Source organism: Centruroides vittatus, unplaced genomic scaffold (assembly GCF_030686945.1).
Source record: "Centruroides vittatus isolate TY-2023 unplaced genomic scaffold, ASM3068694v2 contig_941, whole genome shotgun sequence".
NCBI classification, from domain to species: Eukaryota; Metazoa; Arthropoda; class Arachnida; order Scorpiones; family Buthidae; genus Centruroides; species Centruroides vittatus.
This window is the reverse complement of record NW_027122625.1, coordinates 2411973-2431762: the sequence shown is the minus strand read 5'-3', so window position 1 is coordinate 2431762 and position 19790 is coordinate 2411973. Positions and strand designations below refer to the sequence as shown.

At 33.3% G+C, this 19790-nt stretch overlaps 2 protein-coding genes across 2 annotated transcripts; one reads left to right on the top strand and one right to left on the bottom strand.

Moving 5' to 3' along the window:
- The first annotated feature begins 1650 nt into the window (after positions 1 to 1650).
- LOC136984999 (RNA helicase aquarius) lies at positions 1651 to 7685 on the top strand. The gene is made up of 2 exons (XM_067282162.1): positions 1651 to 5259; positions 6732 to 7685. Exons 1-2 carry the CDS (start codon positions 1684 to 1686, stop codon positions 7530 to 7532), a joined length of 4377 nt encoding a protein of 1458 aa, XP_067138263.1. The 5' UTR covers positions 1651 to 1683; the 3' UTR covers positions 7533 to 7685.
- Positions 7686 to 10658: 2973 nt separating this feature from the next.
- Positions 10659 to 18572, bottom strand: LOC136984991 (peptidyl-prolyl cis-trans isomerase-like 3). The gene is made up of 6 exons (XM_067282156.1): positions 18474 to 18572; positions 15906 to 15980; positions 15747 to 15840; positions 11183 to 11250; positions 10882 to 11000; positions 10659 to 10805 (listed from the first exon to the last, which is right to left on the bottom strand). Exons 1-6 carry the CDS (start codon positions 18474 to 18476, stop codon positions 10679 to 10681), a joined length of 486 nt encoding a protein of 161 aa, XP_067138257.1. The 5' UTR covers positions 18477 to 18572; the 3' UTR covers positions 10659 to 10678.
- Positions 18573 to 19790: the final 1218 nt, after the last annotated feature.

Below are 19790 nucleotides of genomic sequence, written 5' to 3'. Positions count from 1 at the left end.
ATCTTTCGGGGATTATCCGTTCGGTTCAGATTGGATTGATTTGTGTACGGCAATGCAACACGTAGACGATTGCCGAAAAAGGGATGCTTCCCTGGAGAACTTTGTGGTCTGGCTCATATTTAGATGTTACTAGCGTGAAAGAAACCCAGAAAACTCCACATAGATTCGGTTAAAATGGCCTCTGGTAAAAAGAAAATTGGATGGACTCTGCTAAAAAGAAAAAAAAAGAGGCCCTGTTACTGTCCACAGAGCGATTTGATTCTAAACTAGAACTAAAACCACTGTAAACAATTATTCATAGTCGTATATAATATCGGCATTTAAGACGACGTCTAGATTTCCAGTTCAAAAATTCTGGTTTAGCGTTAGACCTATAAGCCGACCCATACGATAAACCAGTTTCTCAAATTGGATTCCGCGGAATCCAGTTGGAGAAACTGCAGTAAGATAGAAATGAAATATGGGGTAATCCACAGCAAGAGTATAATAAAGACGCAAGAAGCGACTGGATATCTGTGCGATTAAGGCTGAAGCCTACCGCTCTGGAGACAGGGATCGAATCAAAACAGATCGAAAAACGTCAGAAATTTTTGGGATGCCCGTTCAGACATGTCAGATCCATCGTGAGCCGACATATATGAGCATGTCCCACTATGAGCATGGTCGAACCCATACTCGGGTTCGCTAAAACAAGATTTCTTAGTGCCCACAGGGTTTTTTTTTAACTCTTTCTGCCCTGTGGGCACTAAGAAATCTTGTTTTAGCGAACCCGAGTATGGGTTCGACCAGGCCCACAATGGGGCGACCGGGTGGTGAGGGACGGGGCTAGACATATCCGAACGGACCACCCCCCGAAAAATTCCTGGGGATTTTTGACCCGTTCGGATTCGATCCCGGGTCCCCCAGAGCGGTAGGCTGCCACCTTGACCGCTCGGCCATCCGGCCGTCCAGTGCCACAGGGTAGAAAGAGTAAAAGAAAAACCCGCTAGATAACTTACTAAAGACTTTTACCAGTTGATCTACCGTCCTATGCACAACGAATCCTGAATCCCGTTCATAAGGTATAAATATCATACACGAGGAGCCGAATCAGATCATGAGTGACATTCACCTAGGTTCCCGCTTCCGCGATTTTATTCCTGCGGTATATTATGTCATCGATAATATCTCATTTGATTACCCTTTAATAAAAAAAATACTTTTATAAGATACTTGATTTATTAATAATCACCATTAATGCGATTTTAAGCAATTGATAAAAGAAATTCACAATTTTCTCGAATACAAACGAACAATTCACGCGATTTTTCATGAAAGAAATTCTAATGAAGTACTTAATATTTCATAAAATTTATACTTTTATTTAAAATATTATCAATTATTTCTTATCGTCAAAATTTGCTATTGTAGAGAGGAAACTTCTGTTGAAACGATGATAAAAAATTACGAAATAAGCCATTTTCTTAATAAAAGGCGTGAATTCTCGTAATAGTAATTCCGACGGAATTTCGAAGAAACTAAAACTCTACTTCACGTTTAACTTTACATTAAATATTATTTTAAAATATTTATTATCCGATAGTTTTTTATTTTTAATTTATTATTTTTTAACCAATTCTCGAAGTGGCTGGCAACACTGTCACACGTAGATGTAGCGTGGTTTGAAGCGTGTTGTGAATAAAGATGTCAACCAAAGATTTAGCGTTAACAGTTGAGCAGATAAGTACTGATCCGATTACTAAATTAGCAGATCAGTACTGGGCCCCGCATAGTGCTTCGACATGGTCAGAGTACGATTCGAACGTAGTAGACGATATTTATGTACAAGAAATATTAGGATCTGGCTATGCCATAAAAAGGATCATGCTCTTAGAGTTCAGTCAGTACTTAGAAAATTATCTGTGGCCAAATTACAATCCAGAAAAAGCGTCACACCTCCACATGATGTCTATAGTTATTATGGTAAATGAGAAATTTCGAGAGAGGGTTCCGGCTTGGTCTACCTTTCAGAAGAAGCCGGAGCATTTTCCTGCATTTTTCAGACAAGTAATGGAGCGAGCCTTAAGTGACGACACCGAAGTGTCTTTAAAAGAGAGGACGATCTTGGTTATATTTCTTATTCATTGCTTCAATAGCGTCGAAGTTAACCTCATCAGAGAACAGATACAGCGACTGGTGTCCCTCTCCATGTGGATATGTTTACTTCCAGAGAGGAGGGAGCATGAGTTCAGATCTTTTCCGAAATTTAAAAAATTCTGGACCGTCATCAAGAAGAACGATTCGAAATTGGACGAAGCCACCCTCGAAAAAGTCAATTTTGAAAGAAGATTTCTTTCGAACTTGATTAAAAACTTCTGCGGTTATTTAGATTCTATACCGAGCAAAGAGGAAGTTCCAACACTGGGAAAAGATGTTTGGGAAAAAATTCATTATTGCGAAAGATTTCTGGAATTGATGATCGATCTCGAAGCCCTTTTGCCAACTCGTCGGTTTTTTAATGTTCTTTTAGACGACAGTCATCTGGTGGTAAAATGCCGATTATCTAATATCGTTAAAAGGGAGGAAGGAAGACTTTTCAGCCAACTGTTGGAGATGCTACAGTTTTATACACGATTTGAAATAAACGATCATACTGGTGAAGCATTAACGGAAAGAAATACGTTGCAGATTCATTACGACAGAATAACTGCACTTCAGAGAGCAGTTTTTAAAGATTTTCCTGAATTAAAACAATTTGCACTAGCAAATGTTGCTAGTATTGATAGCAGGAGTGCTTTGAAAAAACATTTTTCACTTTTGGATAAAAAAAGAGTGCAAGAAATTGCTGCTTATTTAAAATTATTGCCTTCACCACTGACAGAAAATAATTATGATGAAGAATTCTTACATGAAGTATTGATATCTAGGCACGAAAGGAAGACTTCACAGTTGGAAGCTCTTAATGAAATGCCTTTATATCCAACTGAAACAATTATATGGGACGAAAATGTTGTTCCTTCGGAATATTTTTCTGGCGAAGGATGCCTGGCACTTCCAAAATTAAATCTTCAGTTTTTAACCTTGCACGATTATCTTTTGAGAAATTTTCATCTTTTTCGCTTAGAATCAACATACGAAATTCGGCAAGATATTGAAGATTCGGTTAGTAGATTGAAACCTTGGAAAACCGAAGAAGGAGGTTTTATGTTTGGTGGATGGGCGAGAATGGCTCAACCTATCGTAAATTTTGCAATTATAGAAGTTGGTAAACCTAACATTGGCGAAAAACAACCATCTAGAGTAAGAGCAGATGTCACGGTAAATTTAAATGTTCGACAAGAAATCAAAGATGAATGGGAAGCATTGAGAAAGCACGATGTTTGTTTTTTAATCACTGTTGTTCCGCCAAATCCTCCTGGTACACCTTATAATTACAAAGAGCCATTTATTCCCCAAGTTGGACTTACGTGCGTTCGGGGTTGTGAGATCGAAGGTATGTTGGATATAAATGGTAGAGTGATAGAGGAAGGACCAGAACCAAAACCAAATCTTCCTGGTGATACTAGAACATTCAGAGTTTGGCTAGATTGTAATCAGTATAGATTGGATATGGACAAAAATGTTCAAGGAAAAGAAGATGTTTATGAAACATTTAACATTATTATGAGAAGAAAACCCAAAGAAAATAATTTTAAAGCGGTTTTGCAGACAATACGTGATTTAATGAATACAGAATGTGTTGTTCCAGAATGGCTTCACGATATTATTTTAGGATATGGAGATCCCGATGCTGCACATTATTCAAATATGGATAATTTAATTCAGACTTTAGATTTTAATGATACCTTCCTGGACATGGATCACTTAAGAGACTGTTTTCCAAATCACCAAATAGATGTTAAGGTAAATGATCCAACTAAATTAGTACCACCATTTAAAATATCATTTTTTGGTGCCGATAAAAAGCGTAAAAGTGACGAGGAGGAAACAACTGAAGAAGAAAAGCCAAAAATTTGCATTATTCCTCATATTTTACCAAGCAGAGGTCCTTATCCGTATGAACAACCAAAGAAAAATACAGTACGTTTTACACCTACTCAAGTAGAAGCTATTCGTGCAGGCATGCAGCCTGGTCTTACTATGGTTGTTGGCCCTCCAGGTACAGGTAAAACAGATGTGGCGGTACAAATAATTTCAAATCTTTATCACAACTTTCCAGAACAAAGGACTTTAATTGTAACACATTCTAATCAAGCTTTGAATCAGCTTTTTGAAAAAATTATGGCTTTGGATGTGGACGAAAGACATTTACTTCGACTCGGACACGGCGAAGAGGCTTTAGAAACGGAAAAAGATTTCAGCAGATATGGACGAGTAAATTTTGTATTAGCAAAACGTTTGGATCTCTTAAATGAAGTAGATAGGTTACAAAAGAGTTTGGGTGCACCAGGAGATGTTGCTCATACTTGTGAAACAGCAGGATATTTTTTCCTTTATCACATTCTCTCTCGCTGGGAAGAATATTTAAGTAAAGTAAAACCTAGACATGGTAAAAAAGTATCGCCACAAGAAGTTAGCGAATTATTTCCATTTACGAATTTTTTTGAAAATGCACCTCAGCCACTTTTTATGGGAGAATCTTACGAGAAAGATTTCGGAATTGCCGAAGGCTGTTTTCGGTATATTAAAAAAATATTTACGCAACTGGAAGAGTTTCGTGCATTTGAATTATTAAGAAGCGGTCTTGACCGATCTAGATATTTACTAGTAAAAGAAGCTAAAATAATTGCTATGACTTGTACTCATGCTGCATTAAAACGACAAGAACTAGTAGAACTTGGTTTTAAATACGATAATATTTTAATGGAAGAATCTGCTCAGATACTTGAGATTGAAACTTTTATACCTTTGTTGTTACAAAATCCTGAAAATCATTACAACCGTTTAAAACGGTGGATAATGATCGGAGATCATCATCAGTTACCTCCTGTTATAAAAAACATGGCTTTTCAGAAGTATAGTAACATGGAGCAGTCTTTGTTTACGAGATTTGTTCGTCTTGGTGTTCCAACTGTAGAACTCGATGCACAAGGAAGATCACGCCCCAGCATATGTGATCTGTATAACTGGAGATATAACAACCTTGGTAATCTTCCTCATGTACTTAGTTGGCCGGAATATAGAATTGCAAATGCAGGATTCCATTTTGATTATCAGTTAGTTAATGTTGAAGATTTCAATGGGATTGGTGAATCTGAACCAAATCCATATTTTTATCAGGTAAATGTTAATTTAATGATAAAATATTTTAGGATAACTTCTGTAATTATAGTTAAATTACATTTAATGTATAGTGCACTCTTGTTAAGCTCAAATTATTGTATGGGATTGTTTAGATTAATGGGCTTACATATGATAGGTGTTCAGAGAGAAAATTCTGCTTGACCGTAAAATACAAAGAAAACATTTGAACATTGCTTTATTGTCAATAACATTAGGCATCTACCTACTTCTCTACATAAAACACATTAATTTTGTCTGAGTAGTATACACTTTTACAGCAGTTTGACATAAGCATATTCTGACAAAATGAATGTGTTTATCACCACCATCAACATTGAGAACATTACCAATCATTGTACAAGCTCTCTTATTCCCTTATCAAAAAGTCTACTGTCAGATTCTTAACTCTAATCTTGAATGACTGTTTTGTCTTTGTTAATGTTAGATCATTGCCCTGCTAAAAATGTTATCAAGTATTACAGACAAAAGGCATAAGGCAGAGGATGTGGAGTAGGTGATGAAATATTTTCTGCTAGAATTGTTTAGTAGTAAGCTCATTTGAATGGCATGGCAGCAGGCATTTTTGTATTATGAAGTAGTAATACAATGCCAGAGCTCTGTACTTTTCCACTTACATAACAATTGCTATGTAAGTGGAAAAGTGTTCATTTTACTTTGATATTCTGTAAATTTTCTCAATTAGTTAAATATAATAAATTCCCATTAACCAGCCCATATTTATGGTTTCGTTTCCCAGATGAAAGTTTATTTTGGGCCAGAGATCCATTTTAACAATGCAACATCTTTCCAATATGGAGTATATTCATCTTCTAAAATATATTCTGAAGTTCTTTATAGGTGTGACCTTTATTAATGTTGATTTGGTGTTCTTGTATACGTCTTTATTTGTAAATAAAGAAAACAAACAAACGATTACTTATTGTGACATTGTCACAATGCCAGACTGCAGTTTTTAATCATATTTTAATTTAAAAATAAGATTTCTGTATATGATCTTGATTTTCATGTATCTAACTCTGTTCTCAAGAAACTTTTTAATTGAAATCATGACTTCTGGTCCATACCAGAATTTGTGATTTCAGTCAGACCTATAAAAAAACTGTTTAGACTCAGTACTTTTTGCTTATTCCATTTCATACTTTTAAGTAGGGTTATGTTAAGCCAAAATTTTGATATCCTTGGTGAGAATTAAAGCCATTAGTCATCTTCATGGTATAAGGCATCTAACTTGAAATCACCATAGAAGAGGACCTCTGAACAGACAAAAAACATTTATATTTGTGAAAAACATACATTAAATATTATCTGAGGTTTTTAAGTTATTTGCATGTATCAATACAAAAAAAAAAAAAATATAACAACAGTAATCTAAACTTTGTTAATCAATGTTTTATTTGTTTAAGTATGTAATGAAGTGTAAATTTGTAATAATTTTCTTTCCCGTACAGAATCTTGCAGAAGCAGAATATGTAGTTGCAGTCTTCATGTATATGCGTCTTCTTGGTTATCCAGCAGATAAGATAACAATTCTTACAACTTACAATGGACAGAAACATTTAATAAGAGACGTAATCAATCAACGTGCGGCAAATAATTACTTAATTGGAAGACCTCGTAGAATAACCACGGTTGATAAATATCAAGGTCAGCAAAACGATTACATTCTGTTATCCTTGGTGAGAACTAAAGCCGTTGGTCATCTTCGTGACGTGAGACGTCTGGTGGTAGCAATGTCTCGAGCCAGATTGGGTTTGTATATTTTTGCCAGGGTTGCTCTCTTTCAGAATTGTTTCGAATTAACTCCAACATTTAACTTGTTAATGAAACGACCTCTCGAATTGCACCTTGCGCCTTATGAAAATTATCCAACTGCCCGAAGTGAAGAGTCCGTTCCTCTTGGAGATCCGCTGATTATAAAAGACATGCCGCAGATGGTGAGATTTATTTATGAGTTTTATCAACAGAAAATCGAACTAATGACGGCTGAAATTCGAGCACAGAAAAGTGCATTAGGACAGACTAACATTGTTAACGAAGACTCAAATATGACAGAGGAAACACAAGAAAAAATACAAGAGGAAACACAAGAAAAAATACAAGAGGTAACACAAGAAAAAATACAAGAGGTAACACAAGAAAAAATACAAGAGGTAACACAAGAAAAAATACAAGAGGTAACACAAAAACAAATACAAGAGGAAACACAAGAGGAAATGCAAGAGGAAAATCAGGATGAAGATTCGTCATGAGCAAAAATCAGTTATGCATTATTACATTGATTTAATTTGATGTAAATATATTTTTATGTTTGTAAATACTTTTTATATTTGAAAATAAAGGAATGCTCTGTAATAGTTAAATATGTAATAGTAAAGATTAAATGAATTAAATTTGCATTTTCAGTTTCATTTTTAATGATGTATAAATTATATCAAGAAAAAATTATTAAAAAACGATATACTAAACAATGAGAGGAAAGTCCATTATTTTTTAATGGATTACATATGTATTTTTTACAGGCAAGATGGCCAAAGCTGTAATGGCATCCATCAGCCTGCCTCTTTGGAGGATCTTGGATCAAATCTGAGTGGAGAATACAAGGAATTTTTTGTGGGTGGTACATTCCAGATCTCTCAGGCTCCATTGTGGGCCTGGAAAGAGGGTCTCTTAGGGTGGGAAGAGAGAAAAATCAAAAGATGTGCTTTGTAAACTATAACCATGTTTTAAAAATTATTGTTTTTAACCTTCATAATAGATTTAGATAGGAAGGTAATCATCTAATTCAGTGGAACCTTACGGGATGAGGGCTTTCAGATAATCTAGAAACTCATTTTGGGTACACCATTGAATACTATGCAATAAAATTCTATTCAAATGTAAAATGTAATTGTTTAAATTGGGAGAACTCAAATTCAGTACAGATATTCAATTTTATATAAACTTAACCTAACTAGGCCCCTGAATGTGGCCTAAAACATTTGTTTATTAAACAGTTACTGCTGGAAAGTGTGAGAAAGGTATAAATTTTCTTTATTATGTGATAGTTCCATGACTACTAGCATATGAATGCACAAAACTACTAATGTAAATATAAAAAAATTATATATTTTCTGTCTTAATACACAAATTTCAACAGAAGTAACCATTACTTTTTATATATGTTAAGTGACTCCATACACATCTTTATATTGTTCTATAATGAAATTTATTGCATTTTAAAATGTTTTCAGAAACAAATGTAGAACAAAAAAGTAGAATATATTGGGTTGTTCGGAAAGTTCGTAGCGATTTTTGATAGCCGACAGTTGAGACACCGATTGATGCAAAAATTATTAGAATTGTACAAACCAATGAATATTATGATAAATGACCTTGAGACGCGTCCGTTACAAAAAAACCGTTAAGATTATTCAAATAGCGTTTAATTTGTCTCATTGCAAAAATGGATGCGAACAATGTGCATTATCGACACTTGTTTCTTTTCTTTTTTCGTAAAGGCAAAAATGCTGTACAAACAGCAAAAAGGATGTGTGATGTTTATGGTGGGAGTGCTGTATCAGAAGAATCAACTGTTCGAAAGTGGTTTGCAAAATTTAAAACGGGCAATTTCAGCCTTGAAGATGCTCCTCGCTCAGGAAGACCTCCTGTTATTGAAGAGGACCAGATCAAAGCATTATTGGATGAAAACCCTCATTACACAACTCGAGAGATTGCAGACATAGTGAAGTCATCAAACAGTACTGTATTTCAACATCTAAAGAAGCTTGGATACGTGAATTGTTACGACATTTGGATACCTCACGACTTAATGGAAAAAAACTTATTGGATCGCATCGCCATTTGTGATTTTCTTGAAACACAAAACGAAAATGACCCTTTTCTGAAGCGTTTAGTGACAGTTGATGAAAAGTGGATCATTTATAACATCATCAGCCGAAAACGATCATGGGGTAAGAAAAATGAATCACCGTTAAAAACTCCAAAGGCCAGTCTTCATCTAAAGAAGGTCATGCTCACTTGGTAGGATTGGAAACGAATCCTGTACTACGAGCTGCTTCCACAGAATCAAACAATTGATTCTGACAAGTATTGTTCCCAATTGGATAAGCTGAACATGGCAATTAAAGAAAAACGTCTGGAACTGGCCAATAGAAAAAAAAAAAGGCATTGTGTTTCACCAAGATAATGCCAGACCTCACACGTCTTTACGAACACGCCAAAAATTATTGGAACCAGGCTGGGATGTTTTACCCCACCCCCCTTACTCACCCGACCTTGCCCCGTCGGACTACCATTTGTTCTGTTCTCTACAAAATTCCCTTCATGATAAAAACTTTGATACTTTGGAAGCTTGCAAAAACCACGTGGATCAGTTTTTTGCGGGAAAAACTGGAAAGTTCTACGAAGAGGGTATCATGAAGCTGCCCCATAGATGGCAACACGCCATTAAAAACAATGGCGCATACATAACGGAATAAAAGTATATTTTTAGTTTTAAAACAATTTCATTTATTTCTCTTAAAAATCGCTACGAACTTTCCAAACAACCCAATACTTTACAACCTTATAGTCCATAATATCATTAGATATACTGAATCTTCATACAATCAAATATTTATATCAGTTGAGTTTAATATATATGTTAGAAACTGAAAGGACATACTACCATACAATGAATCTAAAGATACGATATTGTTGGTGATGTTTTTTTCACTGATCATAGCTGACTTTATAGAGAAGACTTTTATCATTAATTTTTATTCAACTCAAAGCATTAGCTATGAAAACTTCTAATGTATACTTAAATCTATATGTTGAAATTAGAGTCAAAATTGTTTTCTTTTTTTTTCTATTCAGTGTAATGCAATTTCATTTTTTCATCTCTATTCATTTTTTTAATGCAATTAGTTTCAAAAGTTATTTTTGTTTTTGGAGAAATAGATAATTAATAATTTTACAGTTAAAAATGAAAAGAGATGATATAATCAACAAAAAAACGGCATATACTTAATAAACAAGGTAAACCAGATAAATTTCCAGCACGAAAATTATAAGAAAGTGGACATTTTCAACCATGTTAAATAGGCATCTTCAGGCTAACTGACCTTTGCAGCTGTGTTGTAAGATTAAAGATCGTAGATCAACTTTCACGTAGGGGAGAAGGAATGTACAATGTTTAATCTTACAACCCCCACTCTCTCTCTCTTATGCCACTCCTATTAACACATGGACAGCAATCCTCTTAAAAAATAAATAAATGCTTGTTAAAATTAAAATATAGAACTTTTTAATAATTTTTTTCTAATATTAATTAGTTTATTTTTATATACGGATGTAAATATAATAATCATACTGAAATGAATACGATTAAAGTATTTTAAAGGCTATAAAATATTTATTTAGCAAATGGATTTGCATGGATAGTTACACTATTTAGACGGGTTTCATGCAGGGGTCGGTAGTTTTTTGGATTGACCGGTAGTTTTTCTAATTCATCCAATGCTTCTAGTCCATCAATAACTCTAGACCAAAAAATAATAATTAAATACTTAAGAGAAATTATTACCTAATTATAATTATAATTTTCAGAATTCTAACCTTCCAAATACTGTGTATTTCATATCTAGATGTGGCTGTTTTGAGTATGTGATAAAAAATTGTGAACCATTCGTATTAGGTCCATTATTTGCCATAGATACCATGCCTCGTGTATTATGCTAATATTCAAAAAAACATTGACTTTATTATTAATAAAATAGTAAATATAGGCTGACCAACAAATTTCCAACAATTAAGTAAATTTCAATCTGGTAAAACTATAAATATAATGAAAATCTCACTAATACTCAAGAACTGGGATACTAGAAATTTGGTGATCAACCTTTATATTAAAGTTTACCTTTAATTCATCTCTGAATTCATCTTCAAATTTAGTTTGCCAAATGCTTGTTCCACCTTTACCTGTACCTGAAATTAAAAGATTTAAACTATAACAATTAATATGGATTTCTCTATTCTTTTAGCTGTCTGTAGAATATCTCTATGTAATTGGTATTTTATTTTTTGTATGTAAAAACTCACTTTTATTATGAATAGTGTGAATACAATAAAAGTGAACTGGAAACATAATACATTCAAATTCTCAATAGATGCATTCAAATCAGACAAACACGGAAATATTATATTGCTAGAAAATATTTTAATCTTATGAGACTAAATAAGCTCATAACAGTAGTAGATATTTAAATATTATGGAAAGATTGAGTTATCTGAGTAGGTGTTATCGACACACAATATTTACATTTATATTTATGATGCACAAAGTTTGTGAAATTCAATGCTTGTAATGGAATAAGCATGTAGATTATAAAAATTATAAAGAAAATGATGAATAAGCTGATAAACTTAGAGAATTTTAAGTAAAATGAAGCAACATTACATCTATTATACATCTATTAATAGGTTCATTAACTCTCTTAAATATTTACTAAGTTGTCATATTGTAATTTGTTCTATGACTTTTTATACTGTTTATATAAGTTAGGGGCCATCCATAAATTACATAAGGTATTTTGGGGTGGGTGGGGGTCAAGGATTTCTTACGATTTCTTACTCAGGGGTAGGGGGATAATAGATCTTGTCTTACGTAATATTCTTGTTTTTATTTTTTATTGTTGAGTGATGGAGTTTTGAATTTGGCTTTAATTTGGCGGTTTCTATTAAGAACGCTTGTTGTACTGACGCCATCAGATGTGACGTGATAGAATAATAACGCTAGCAGACTCACTCTCTGCACATTTTTTACCATGGGAGAAAGGCCGTGTAGGGGTTTCTCACTGTTTTTTTTTTTTTTTTTTTTGAATAAGTGCACCATTCCTATGGGTATATAACACTAAGAATACATAAACCAAAATACATGATACAAAGTAAACATAAAATTAGTATTTTTAGTTTTTTTAGTAATTTCTAGTTTTACATTTTAGTGAAAACTAAAATGTAAAATTATAAATTATAAATAATCTTGTCTTCCATATTTTTTGAACATAATTGTAAAAAGCATCAAACAGTGGCTTCTGAACAAGCTTATCGAATGGATATGGCCACCTGAAACCAAGCATAAAGATTTCTAATTTCAGAATAAGTCTATCTTGATTGTAAATTGGACAACAATAGATCATACGGTCGATGGTGTCTAGGTTTTCTGTAGAGCAAAAGCAAGAGGCAGTTTCTGTTCGGTTATACATGCTCAGTAAGTAGTTGAGCAGTAGTAAACATTAAATCTCTAAGTGGTGATGAGAACCTGCATTCAACACTAGGAAAATAAAGTCTTCTAAAGTTATTCTACCAGTTTTACAGCTCAACTATTGTTGATTCCACTTTTGCATAGCATTGTAATAAATATAATTTTTAAGGCTGCTGCGTGAGAGAGGGATATGAGTGTAGTCCTTTGCAGCTGACTTAGCCTCAAAGTCGGCTTTTTCATTTCCTAGGATGCCAGTATGGCCACAAACAAACATAAAAATTATCTTATTTACAAGATTTTTAATATGTTGCTGGATATATGTGATTTTATTGCTATTGAAATTGGTATTTATTAGAAATTTTAGGACAGACTAAGAATCACTGTAAATGTTGATAGACAGAGTTTTGTTTGGTAGTGAAGTGGCCCACTGAACAGCTTGGTGGACAGCATCTTCTTCAGCTTGATATGTGGGGGTATCTTCTAACATATTTTGGGTAAAATATGTCAGTTTGGAGGAAGATACAGATACTTGAGCGGACATGAAGGGGGCTTTTGGACCCATCTGTGTAGATATTAATGTCTGCATGGTTATCCATGGAGGAATGTACCCTGGGGATAACTTTGTTTACAGGTGATGATCAGAGATAGAGTAATTGCAATATGGTAGCATTTGAACAGCCGTAGATAGGAGTAGAAACTGTTGTTGAGCTTTGATGTTTATAGTTCTGATGTAGTAGTTCAGAACCTTTTCTACAATACACAGTGGCAAAGGAAGAAGCTCTGCTAGAATCAGAGAGGCATTAGTATAAACAGTTCTGCAGCACTTTGAAATTCTGATGGCAAGTCTTTGAAGAGAAAGTAATTTACTTGCTACTGAATTTTTACTAGTTACATGATCCCAGCTAGAGGTCACACAAAGTAGCATTGGTTGTATTGCCCCATTACATACAGTTTTATAAGCTTTATGATTTAGTTCCCCGGTGCACCTAACACATTTTAGCAGCATGTAGTTTATTTTCTTGGCCTTAGCCAAGATGTAACCAATATGGCAAGAGAATGTGGTTTCTATTTTCTCTTGTTTTATTTTGTATGAAGTTTCTGTTTATATGTGCACTAGCTGGTCGATCCGTTGAAGTTTTTGCGTCCTTTTGTAAAAATTAAAATTAATATAAAAATGATTATGATGATGTTGATTAATGATGATAATAAAAAGATTGTTAATAATTAAAAAATAAAGTTCTTAAAATAAATTGTTCATTCGAATTCATTAAATTTTTATATTTTTTAATTTGTTAACATAGTCTTTTATAAATAACAGTACATATTAATTAACTAATTAATAATTATATATTTTGGACCTAAAGTTTTTAGGGTTTCATTAAAAAAATTTATTTTTGTTAAAATCTTTCTATAAAATTATGCCTAAATATTACATAAGATAGGGAAGGGGAGGGGGAATCAAAGAAAATATTACGGTTTCTTACACAAGGGTGGGTGGGGGTCTAGAATGGCCGAAATTGCCCTTACATAATTTATGGACGGCCCCTTATTAATCTTTAATTTTATTATTTTTTTTAATATATGAATACTGTAATCATTTGGTAAATTTAAAATTTGTTTTCTACACCATTCTTTTCTATTCTTTGTTAATTGCAGATGATTTTAGACTGCCAAAAGCAATTCTAAATAAACAAGCAATTATTTATTCTGACATCGTCACAATACCACAATGCAATTTTTAATCATCTTTTAATTTTAAAAAAATCATGCAACTTTGATCCTGACTGGAAGTTCATGTGTAGTTCATCTGGGTCTCCAGCCCTTAAGTTTTCCACACTGGTCTGGATTTTTGTGGTGTCTTGCCCCTGTACATCACACTTCTAATAACAATCAAGTCATGCCGATTATCTAACTCTGTTCTTGAGAAAATTTTGAATTGAAATCACATGACTTTCAGTCTAAACCAGAAGTTCATATACAGTTAATTGGGGTCTGCGGCTCCTAAGCTTTCCATATCTGGTCTCAATTTTCATCTATGTAACTCTGTTCTCCAGATTAACAAAGGATAGACTGTTGACAGATGGACAATGATGGGAATATATAGGTCTGTAATTTGAAAATAGCAGCCTGAAAAGGTTTTTATCTTCCTGAAAGTAATAGTTTAGTCTTATTTTAAAGTAAAATCTAATAAATTTGTTTTATAAACTTAGCAAATGACTATTTATTGCATTTTTTGTATTTTAAAATACCTTATTACACAAATCTAATGTATTTTTGAAAAATGATTCAAATATCAGGAAGTATAAAATCAACCTTACTTAAACCAAATAACCAGAGAAAAAATGTTCTACTAACGCAAACATTTTTGACATCCCTTCTGGGCTCTTCTTCAGGTTTTTACGTAAATCCATTGCAAGCTGTTCATTCAATTTTTTTAATTTCATTTAGAATTTGAATTGAATTTCATTTCTAAATGAAATTCAAAAAATTGAATGGACAGCTTGCAACGGATTTATGTAAAAGCCTGAAGAAGAGCCCAGAAGGGGCGTCAAAAACGTTTGCATTAATAGAACATTTTTGCTCCAGTTATTTGATTTAAGTAAGGTTGATTTTATATTCATTCCAGTGTGTTAAGAAGTTAAATAATATCAGGAAGTTTTACGATTATTTCTTATGAGAAAAATTTAACTCATTCCAATCCATCTGAAAAGTTAAGAACTAGAGCCAAGCAGCTAAGGTGGCGGCCTAATGATTTGGGGATCTAGGGTCGAATCTGAACAGGTTGAAAAACCAGGAATTTTTCAAGGGATGATCACATCAGGTCTCATCTTCAATAATCCAGCATATGCCCAGTGAAATCACCTATATGCTTCCATTTCCTTGAAAATGTTAGTTCTGTTTACAATAATGCTTTTCAGCATGTCATAGTATTTGCCTGACTGCCTCCAAAAAGAATCAGTGCCTGAGAGCAATTGGTTACATCATTCATTTCTTTTACACACGTTTAAGCTAATACACGCTCAGTAATCTGGCACCCTTCTGTGCAAGGAATGGCTGAAAAGCAAATCTATTGTTCTGTGATATCAGATTTGGATATTGCAATGACTACTAAAGAACATTATTTGTTGTAACAGGAATTCAGACATTAGGTTATGATTGTATATTATTAATATTTTAAAACTATATTAGAATAAAAAATCTTCTGAAAGTCAAAATTTACCTGTTGGATCTCCTGTTTGAACCATAAAACCTTTCAGATTTCTATGAAATAAGCAACCATTGTAATAATCACTAGCACACAATGCAAGAAAATTCTGAAATAAAATATATTCAAATGAAAGTAATATTTTATATTGAGTTTAAATTTATGAAAGCTTACCTCACAAGCTTTAGGACATTGCTCACAGAAAAGTTCAATTTTAATATTACCAACATCAGTATGAAGAGTAACGGACTGTAAAATTATTTTAAATATTTAATAAAAAGATAATTAGTGCTAGGAATATATACAGCTATACCTCGAGTTACGTCGTTCTCGATTATATGTAGTTTGTCAAAAAAGTATATGGAAAAATAGAAATCAGGTTTAAGTCATTTTATTTGACTTTACATCCATCCGCCACAAATATTGAAGTTGTAATATCACTAGAAAAGCATTAAAAGCACATAAAATCATATTAAAATATGAACATTTACAGTAAATGTCAGTACAATTATCATAAATCCTAGTGAATGAAACATGAAAACATCTGTGTTTCTGTGTTGTCATCTTATTTAGCAGTCTTTAAGAGCTCATTATTGGCATTTTCCACCGTAGTTTCGACTGACATCTTAACTACACAAGTAAATTCGACTTACGTCGCCTCTCCTGGAACCAATTACCGGCGTAAGGCGAGGTATACCTGTATTGTGTTAATCATTATATAATAATAATAAATTTTACTGTATGCAAAATTTTTTTACTATTAACATAGTATTAACACAACTCTTAGTTTCTAAATTAATCTTCAATCTCGACTTCTTTTAAGAAGTTAATTAAAAATTCGATCACTTGATAACTTAAGAGTGCAATATTAATTATACAGGCTCTTCCAAAAACAATGTTACTATTTTAACTTATTATAACTATGTTAATTATCAACTGAGAAGTATGCAACGTGTACCAATCTACAGAGTAAATGAGTTTCAATTTCCATCTGCGTACAAACATCTTTTCATCTGCTGCCTCTAGGAAGCTTCGAAAACAAAAATGACGACTTCATAATAAAGTGTTTTGTGTCATGCAGTTCTCAAAGTCGGAATCAATTTTGGTGGATCACTTTGAAATTATCATTCACAAACAATTTCAAAATGATCCACCATATAAGGCAAACATTCTTGTTGCACAATGATGACCAATTCTGAGTTAGTGGACTGCAGGATACAGAATGCCTTCTCTGTTGCAGTGCCACCTCTGCTGTTGCATTATTGTTTATCGGAACTTCCTAGAGATGGTAGACAAAAAGACATTTGAATGCAGATGGTAGATGAAACTTGAACAGTTACTCTATCAATTGATGTACAACGTATACTTCTCAGGTAATAATTAACAAAATTACAGAAATTTAAAATGGTAGCATTATTTTTGTAAAAATCTGTATTTAATATTTACAAGATGCTTGTCTTCAATAAATTTTATGCACTTGACATGTAAAAAATTTAAATGCAAAGTTTCTCATATAATGTTATATAACAATGCAATAGCCCCCTCATTACATTGCACATGTAAGGATACAAACCAAATGAGTAATATATCTGAATAAGCAATGTAACAAGACTACTGTATTTTTATAGATGTACAGGTACTTAAAATATATACATGTTATAATAGTGTAATATCTATTTTAATTGTCAACACAAATCTTGATGTACGAGATATACTATCACATAAATGCCTTACTTCTTCTATTAACATTTTGTTAAAATCTTTGTTTTTTATTTTGTAAAAGTTCTGTTTTTCCTTTTGTTCCACACAAGATATTATAGTTACTAGATGAATCCATATGCCAAACTAAATAAACGTAAAAGAATGTTTCTCATTGGTAATGACATTCTTACATACATCTTCAACAATTGGTGGATTTCTTTAAGACAGCCATTCTTCCATCAAAAAGTTCAACTAAATGTGACCATTTGATCAATCCCATCTGTTGTCAACATTTCTTTGCTACATAGATCAGCAAACAAGACACATTATAGGACTTTCCCATGACTGTAAGCGGTTAGGTGTTTCAGCAAGATTGACATAGAACCAGAAAGGATTATTATCACAAATTCCTTTACAAGTAAGGATGAAAAAACATCACATCTTTTGTCCTCGGAAATCTGACGACAAATTAAAAGAAGGTAATTCTTCATCTTTCGGGTACAAATAATGAAAACCAATGTTGCAGATGTGCAAGTCTGCCAGAAAGCTTTTATCATCATCCGTAGGATTACAAACCATTCAGGAAAGTCTATCGAGGACTGGGAAATTACTGATTGGATAAAAGAGGGTACTCCTTTTGCCTGATGCTCACCCTTTTCAGATTATGAGCATGAAGATATGTATGCATGTATGTATGTAAAAGACGATAACATGGAAATCAACCCCATAATCTCAGACGGTAAGTTTCAGCTGCCATTTACTCCCAAATCCGGTCACCTAAATGCAGAAAATCCCATATGACTCAAGCTGTAGCGTGACCACCACTAGATTGCATTGTGACTATTGCCCATTGCTCATGCATTGTTTCATCTCTCTGCACCCTCCAATTTTCCATGGTCCCAAGGAGCCCCACATTAAGAATGACTGATTTAAAAGTAACTTCTACCAATCTCAGTATGATTGAGAATTTATGTTTAGGAATTAATCTCTATTAAACAGTTTATTATTATTTTTGCGGACTCGACTAAACGAAGAACTTACCATTATAAAACAAATAGCGTTAATAATATTAAACTGTTAAAAGATTTAATAAACAAATGCAAAACAAATTATAACCACGTTTCAAAACACACGGCATTATCTCGGCGACACCTGGCGGTAGAAATTGACTTTCTTTAAAAATATAAAAAAAAATATCCCATTAATTGTTTAGCTAATATTTTTGTTGTTTTATCGATGGTTATATATTTATTTATATTAATATTATACATTTTAACTAATTTTTTTATTCCTTCCTTTCTGTGGATACTAACCCATCGTGGGTTTGATCGGACCCAAATGACGCAATCTGGTGGCGAGGGATGGAACCTGAGATATTATCGCAGAATATACACGTTCTATTAAGTAAATATTTCATCACGTATATTAAATTTTGATTCTTTAGCTATTTTTTCAAAGTAGGTTTATCGGAGAAGCCTAGGTTCTGGAAAAAGTTCGAACCCGAACTCTTTTAGTAACAACACGACGCGCTAAATCCAGTCATTTGAACGGACCAATGATCAAGAGTTACAGCTAGAGGTTAACCAATTACCATTCATTTTACTTTTAACACGTAAACGCTTATTTGTCAACCTCTAACTCTTGATCCTTGATGAGGCCTTAAATGTATCCAAGTAATTCAATTTTAACAACTACTTCGTCTTATTTCGGGTGAGCTCGACATTTAATAAAGTTGATCGGCATGTATTAGGATACAAACTCTCATTTTACACTGATTGTGCTTAAACTGAACAGTTCAACTACTACACTTTTCTGTAATCCTTCTCTGATTCTACCTTTTATCCAAATTCTTTTTCTTATAGACTCATCAACTTCCTTTCATCTAACTTTTCCTACCATTCCTCTTTTGTAGCCATTATAAATTCTCCTTTGGTAACATACTATCTGGAATTCTTTCTACGTCTGACCATTCAGTCGTCTCTTCTATTTTTACCTAATTTTTGATATATAGTAGTCTCTTGTTAATCTGTCCTCTATTATCTGGCACACCACCTTGATGTGATTGGCTATGCACTTCCATTTCCATGAAAACGGTAGTTGTGCCACACATCCCATTTTCCTGTTTACTTGGGTATCATTTCTGTATGCAGTATTGTGTTGATGCCTCATATATTTACCCACCTACATCAGTACAAAGGAAGGGCAATGGTTGCATTATTCAATGCCTTTAGGCCTCTTTGCTCTTGTTAATCTGGCATCAGCTTCTGTTGAAGGATGCCAGATTTGCAACTCTGGTGTACAATGTCTTTTAACTCCCTCCACCCTGTGAGCGCCGAGAGCTTTTCTAGGCAAATATTC

Bases quoted from the DNA above. Each gene is read 5' to 3' on its own strand.
- LOC136984999 (XM_067282162.1), top strand. From the start codon at position 1,684: ATGTCAACCAAAGATTTAGCGTTAACAGTTGAGCAGATAAGTACTGAT. The intron at 5,260-6,731 runs GTAAATGTTAAT...TTTCCCGTACAG, and splicing joins CAAATCCATATTTTTATCAG to AATCTTGCAGAAGCAGAATA.
- LOC136984991 (XM_067282156.1), bottom strand. The intron at 15,841-15,905 runs GTAAGCTTTCAT...ATTTTATTTCAG, and splicing joins AATGTCCTAAAGCTTGTGAG to AATTTTCTTGCATTGTGTGC. The intron at 11,001-11,182 runs GTAAACTTTAAT...TTTGAATATTAG, and splicing joins AATTCAGAGATGAATTAAAG to CATAATACACGAGGCATGGT.